General features: G+C 37.8%; 1 protein-coding gene across 3 annotated transcripts in view; it reads left to right on the top strand.

Moving 5' to 3' along the window:
* PAX8 (paired box 8) overlaps positions 1–7500 on the top strand; it is a 127842-nt gene that overhangs the window by 64613 nt on the left and 55729 nt on the right. For all 3 annotated transcript variants that reach the window (XM_044084274.1, XM_044084273.1, XM_044084275.1), the window contains exons 4-6: positions 833–998; positions 4957–5154; positions 6387–6475. In XM_044084274.1, coding sequence (XP_043940209.1) covers positions 833–998; positions 4957–5154; positions 6387–6475 — 453 coding nt within the window. The remainder of the gene's footprint in view (positions 1–832; positions 999–4956; positions 5155–6386; positions 6476–7500) is intronic.

The following is a 7500-nucleotide window of genomic DNA, read 5'->3' as shown; positions in this document are numbered from 1 at the left end:
TTTGGTTGCATATGTTTTTGGAAGTATAGAGGAATTCTGTATATTAAAATAAATTACATTCCTTGAATGTAGAAACGTGAAGCGGTATTATATTTCACATAGGATCTGCACTAACGATTAACCACAGGTGTTAAAGGTAGTCTGAAGAGATACAAATGTATATAGACTCAGACACACACACACACACACACACACACACACACACACACACACACACACACACACACACACACACACACACACACAAACACGCACACACACACACACACATGCACACACACACACACACACACACACACACACACACACACACACACACACACACACACACACACACACACACACACACACACACACACACACACACACACACACACACACACACACACACACACACACACACACACACACACACTCACACACACATGCACACACACACACGCACACACACACATGCACACACGCACACACACATAGTAAGGTATGCATTTAGTCTTTTAAACATTCTTTCATACACTAATTACTTATTTATGAGAATGTTGTTGAAATCTTATTTTACATTTCATGTTTATTTTATGTAAATGTTATTACTGCATAATTATTTATGTGATTTTTAATTCTATATGTACCAATGACATACAAAATGTACTCACTGTTTAACAAACGATGAAACAAATAAGATCTGTTAAGACACATTGACTTCTTTTGATAACAACCATCATCTGTTCATGTTGATTTAATAAATGTGAGATATAATATGCAGTTTTTCTTTAATTAAATGAAAATTATAGAAAATGGTACTTTACTCATAAATCTTTTCTTTTCATTATAGGACATGGAGGTTTAAATCAGCTGGGGGGAAGCTTTGTGAATGGAAGACCGCTCCCCGAGGTAGTGAGGCAGCGAATAGTTGAAATGGCCCACCAGGGTGTGAGGCCCTGTGACATTTCTCGCCAGCTGAGAGTGAGCCATGGCTGCGTCAGCAAGATCTTGGGCAGGTAAGTCATCTGCATCTCAGTGACCAACCTAAAGAAAGGCAGATCTAAAACAGGACAGCAGGTAAAGCTGAGTTTAGAAAAACACTTCCTGAAAATTCCCAGTAATGTGTGGAAGCAGCCTTGGATGAACAACAGGCAGCACTGTATAATAATTTAAAGTTCAGAAAGGTCTATTGCTCAGATAACAAATTAAAGGAAAAGAAAAACATTTTTTTTGCAATATTCAATGTTAGCATGCTAAGAGGATGACATCAGAAGGTTATACTTTTCAAGAAAGATTAAGAAATAGTTTTGGGTTTTGAAGCCTGCTGTATAGAGCTAGCCTTCACATATTCTGAAGCTCATACATTTTTCAGAAAGATCTAACAGAATTTACAAAGGTTATTTATTCTGCCCTTGCCTTTAGAAATTGATGACAAATAATATCTTCTCTCCTCCCAAAAAAACACAGGCATAAAGCTAAAAAAAGCAACTGAACTGTGTCTGCAAATGGTTTGAGACTTAGTTATTCATTTCCTCCATTTCCTGCAAGATGTCTCAGTTCAAATACTAAGGATATTGTTAGGAGTGTAATTGGTTCTACTATGAAATACTGAATGACAACCCTCCAAGCATCAGAAAATAACATGCAGAAAGATGAAAAAATAACATCAAGTATTTTTTTAGGATGGGCAAGCTGCGGTAGTGGTGCTGCGGTAGCGTTGTCGTCTCAGAGTAAGATGTTGTCCTGTTCAATTCTCAGCTAAAGCGTCTTCTGTGTGGAGACATGCATAAATGGGCGTACCTTTGTTAAAGGCTGTGCGTCAGGGCTGGCAACTCGGTACGTAAAAATCTACTGCCAATCATTAGCGTACCGAAGTTCCACTGTGGCAACCCCTAACTGGGAAAAGCCAAAAGATACAACAACAAGCCCCACAAACTTATATGTACCATCTATAGAGTTATCAAAACAAATTGAAGCAACCGATATTGTAAAAACAGACACAAGTCCACGTAGCTCGAACAGATAGAGATCCACAATAGAATATTGACAATTACACTTTATTCCAAAGCAGTGAACAATGAAAAACTGAATAAAATCACACTACATCCAGGTTAAGCGCTTTCATCTGATTCAAACAGACTTCCTCAGAACCAATTAATTATGACCAATCAATTCTATTTTTATACCTGATTTGGCGCCAAAAATACTAATTGATACCTTAATCATATTTTAAAAACATATTTACAAAACATATTTTTAAAAAACATAAAAGGGTATTAAGAAATGGACTTCCTGTCATAAATAAAATTATGTATATATAAATTTGAATAAAAACTCTCATTAATTCTGACATTAATATATATATCTATATGTTACATATTATGATTGTGATATAATAATTGGAATAAAATAGAATAAATTAATACTAAGAATGGTTTTCACATAATACATTTTGAACCTATACACTTAGTGCATATAAATGATGTGAACATCCTATGGCCCTACTGCTTCATATTCTACAAACCTATACATAGTGCACTGACTAAGATGGTACTAGTATACTACATAACATATATAACTCAAATTAATATGTATCTAGTGGATATTCAAATACAATGATGTTGATATAAAAAGCAAGAAGGGTATCAAACAACCGTATTATATTATTAATCTAAAATAAGGAAGGGTTTTAGGCTGATATATTAATTTAATCCCGGGTACGTGGTAGCATCACAACAAATCTGCCATTTACTCTCCAAAAACCCTAGATATGCTTTCCAATTACCAATACCTACTGTCATATCTAGTTTATCAATAATGGCAAACTTGAAAGTGTGTTCAGTTCCCTTATCTATAACATGTTTACTAAGGGCATTTTTAATGTCATCTTTACTTATATGGTATATATGTTCATATATACGGGTTTTTAACCTTCATTCAGTTTTGCCTATATAATATACTGAACATTGTGTACATGTAGCAAGATACACAACCCTCTGTGTGTTGCAATTCCCTTCTCTACATCTGCAAATACTTTTTATGCAGTTGTTCAATTTGATAAATTTATCCTCATAAATGTATTTGCACTGTCTACATGTTCCACACTTCCTAGTGCCTCTCTTATATTTGGTGACATTATGGTAAGTCCCACTCTCTAATATTTTCTTAATATTTTTTGAGGTTTTTAGTACACACACCGGGTTGTTGCCTATAATGTCTCCAATCATCTCAGCACTGGATAGTAGATCCCAATGTCTGTGTATTATCTCCTTAACCAAATTCGTGTACACACTGTACGTAATTACACAGACCCTCCTCCCCTGGATATTATTCACTATTTTGTTATCTGAACATGTTTTCCCCAAAAGGGGGGGATACTTTATACCCCATTGATTTTTTACATATACAACCACATCATCTAGTAACTGTTTGGGATATCCTCTATCTATAAACAATTTGTATATATCATCTAATTCTTTCATCATGAGTTCCCTAGTGGAAGACATACGGGCTGCACGGATGCACTGCCCCTTAACAACATTTTTGAATATGTATGGAGGATGGCTACTACCAAAATGAATATAATCATTTGAAAACGTAGGTTTTCGGTACAATTTGGAGGTGAACCCATCAACTACTTTATTAATAAATATGTCTAAATATGGAATTTCTTCAGTACTCATTTGATATGTAAATTCAAGAAATTCAGTAGTATTATTAATATATTAATTAATTATTAATTATTATATTAATATATTAATATATATGTGCTGGGAATTATATATATATTAATATATATGTGCTGGGAAGAGGTTGCTCATGGCATTGGTGCTGGATGGGCTGGTGGTTGTGCATGGCATGGATGCTGAAATGGACAGCAGTTCTGTATGACATGGATGCTGGATGGGACAGCAGTTACACTTGGCATGGGAGCTGGATGGGACACTGATAGAATGAACAGCAGTTGTGTATAGCATGGACGCTGGATGGCGTGGTGGTTGTGCATGGCATGGGTGCTGGATGGGGCGGTAGTTGTGCATTGCATGGGTGATGGATGGGATGCTGGTTTTGCATGGCATGAGTGCTGGAATTAAAAGCAGTTGTGCATGACATAAGTACTGGATGGGACAGCAGTTGTGCATGGCATGGATTCTGGATGGGATGGCAGTTGTGTATTGCATGGATGCTGGATGGTATAGCAGTTATGCATGGCATGAGTTTTGGAATAGACATTAGTTGTGTATGACATGGGTGCTGGATGGTACAGTGGTTGTGTATGGCATGAGTGCTGGAATGAACAGCAGTTGTGCATGGCATGGGTGCTGGATGGGACAGTGGTTGTGCAAGGCATGGTGCTGGATGGTATGGCAGTTGTGCATGGCATGGATGCTGGATGGAACAGTGGTTTTGTATGTCATGGGTGCTGGAATGGACAGCGGTTGTGCATGTCATGGGTGCTGGATTGGACAGTGGTTGTGCATGGCATGGGTGCTGGATGGGACAGTTGTTGTTCATGGCATGGTTGCTGGAATGGATAGCAGTTTTGTATGACATAGGGGTTGGATGGGATGGCAGTTGTGCATGGATTTGGTGCTGGATGGGGTGGCAGATGTGCATGGCATGATGCTGGATGGGACAGCAGTCATTGTGGTGAGAGGGGTGTCACTAATATATTAACACTTTAATGAGCAGTTTTGTTTTTAACTGTGAGAGAATTTTTCTACTGAGTAATGCCTTAGATCTATGATATTCAACTCTGTCAAATGTATGCAGTGCATATGAAGGTGAATTTCCATGAAAAGAAGTTACTATTTCTTCAACTTTCCATTTTATTTAATGCATATATATTGTAATTAGTGCCAAGGCTTTATGGGATGCTTTAATTTTCACCAGACTGTATTCAGTGTTACTCTATGGCATACTTCAAGTATTGTTACTTTTGTTTGATTTACATTTGTATCTATTTTTAAACAGGTACTATGAGACTGGTAGCATAAGGCCAGGGGTCATTGGTGGTTCCAAGCCAAAGGTTGCAACCCCCAAGGTGGTGGAAAAGATTGGTGAATACAAGAGGCAAAACCCCACCATGTTTGCCTGGGAGATTCGAGATCGACTGCTAACTGAAGGAGTGTGTGACAATGACACTGTCCCTAGTGTCAGCTCTATCAATAGGTGTGTTCCTATAAAGATTGGTTTGAGAATGAGCAGGCTGTAAAGCAGGAATGTAAATGAAGAATTACTTATGAGGTGAGGTGGGATAAATTTGTTATCAGCTGCTGTCTGGCAAAGATGCACATTTTCACCAGGCATCAGTCTGCATTCTGTTTGGCAAAACTTGAAGCAACATTAGGTGATCAGGCATCAGTAAGAGGAGTAATGAAAGCCATAATCGCAGCCCTCAGAACCTTCTTTTTAAATGGCCAAGCAAAATAAAAATAGTGTAATTATGAACCAGAGTCTATACAAAAAAATAATTAAACAGTACAAAATGATCCTTATGGATACAACCTAACATGAAAGGGCAGGTCTGGAAGACATGAAACCATGAAAGCAGTAATCTATGAGCTAGCATAAATGCAAAATCAAGTTCTGTATTTGAAATAGAAAAACATGAGAGCATTCATTGAGCAGTTTTTCAAGCCATCCATATAGTGACCTAGGATCAGACGATGAGCAGGAAATGCTAGAATACTATCTTCAAATGGTGTGTGTGTGTGGGGGTGGATTAAACAAATGGTAGCCAGATGTTCTTCTTGGTGCAGGAATTACCACTGTGAGCCATCTCCTGGAGGGACTGGGTATCATGGCACTTTCCCTACAAGAACTGACATCACAAGCAATATGTTGGAAGGTATGAAAGAAAGGGTGCCCATTTCTGTGGCACCAGTGGATGCTGCGCTAGCTGGATTGTAATTAACAGCCTTTAATCTCTGAAGAGATGGTATAGAAAAAAATCACCTCCCTCAACCTAAACTGAGTCTCATCTGGAGACTCATGCTCTTTACATGGGAAACACTTCATTACCCATCATAGCAGACCAAGGGCAACTAGGTTTAGGAAAGACCCTGACTGTTGCTATCACTGAGATAGAAGGCATAGCAATGAAATCACACTAGATTAAGTACGGTGAAGTAAAAAGTCTGATAATATATAAGTAAATTTAATGGAAATAAATGTAACAAGCCTTATAAGAGCATATATATTTCTATCAAAAGGACAGTTCAAGGAGAATCAGGATATGCAAGTTAGTCCTGGGATAGGAAACTAAAAAAATCAACACCAGTTATCTTTTTTAAGATAATAAGACAATGAGAAGCAATGAGTTTTAATGAAGTGGAAAGTGAAATGTTGACGTTTATTTTTTAATTTGTAGTAAAATTAGCATTGCTATCTTTTCTCTGTAGAATCATACGGACCAAAGTCCAACAGCCATTCAACCTTCCCGGTGAAAGCTGCCCAGTGACCAAGTCTGTAAGTCCTGGACATAGCCTGAGTAAGTAGTGTAAGCCTTCTAGTGTTTTCTGCTCAGTAAATGGATGTAGAATATGCTTGTAGCTTAATGTCCTCAGTTACAGCTTTTTACTCATGACCACCTGCAGGTGACATCAGGGTTCTTAGAGATGCAAAGATTATCCTTTGCTGACTAGGTTAGTCCCACTAGGCTAGTGGCCTCTTACAGAAGAAGCCAGAGGAGTTATGTATATACAGTACTGTGGGAAATTTAGCCAGGCCATTAGGGACACCTTTTTCTTTTCAATATGTGGGGTGGAATCTTTGACATCCACTTGAGCTATCACCAGCTGTGGTTGGTGAGGCCTCAGTTTAATGTCTTATTTAAATAATAACACAACCAGGAGTGCAACAACCATCTAATGCTACATTACAGTGCCAGCAATCCAATCACCTGGAGTGGGAATAGAACCATATAATAGCAGTAGTTATTATTGGCAATAGTAATTTAAAATGCCGGATCTAGGATGACAGCCCTCCTAGATCACTGATGTGCATTCCTCTCAGTTTGCAGACATTGAAAATAGGAACAAAGGCTCTTGAAAATTAGGTACATCCAGCCAAAAATCTAAGTCTTGAATACCAAATAGCACATAAGTCTTCCTGCTGCCACTAAGAATTTGGACTATTACTCAGAAACAACCGTTTAATTGACAGAAAGTCACAAAATGATGGAAAATGTAAGCAGATTATCAGAGATAGCATAAAATCTGTTAGCTTTAATGAACTATATTGCAGACTCCCACCACACAAGTTAATTTATTTTTACTTTGGAAAAAGGGAGACATACGATGTCTGTCCTCTTTCTTTGAATTATTGGTGTTACTAGTATGTTGGTGATGTAGTGTGTTTTTTTGTATACTAGACAACGTAAAAAAATCATGTCATGAGAGGAATTCAGAAAATTGTGTGAAGACCTGAAAACTGGGACATGCCATCAAAAACAAGAATATCATATGCAGGGGGTGAATTAGGCCTGAAAATAGGAACATTCTTCCAAACTAGGGA

Source organism: Protopterus annectens, chromosome 9.part0, assembly GCF_019279795.1.
Source record: "Protopterus annectens isolate FY-2018-M chromosome 9.part0, PAN1.0, whole genome shotgun sequence".
NCBI lineage: Eukaryota > Metazoa > Chordata > Ceratodontiformes > Protopteridae > Protopterus > Protopterus annectens.
The sequence above is the reverse complement of the archived record's forward strand: the minus strand, read 5'-3'. Positions and strand labels throughout refer to the sequence as shown.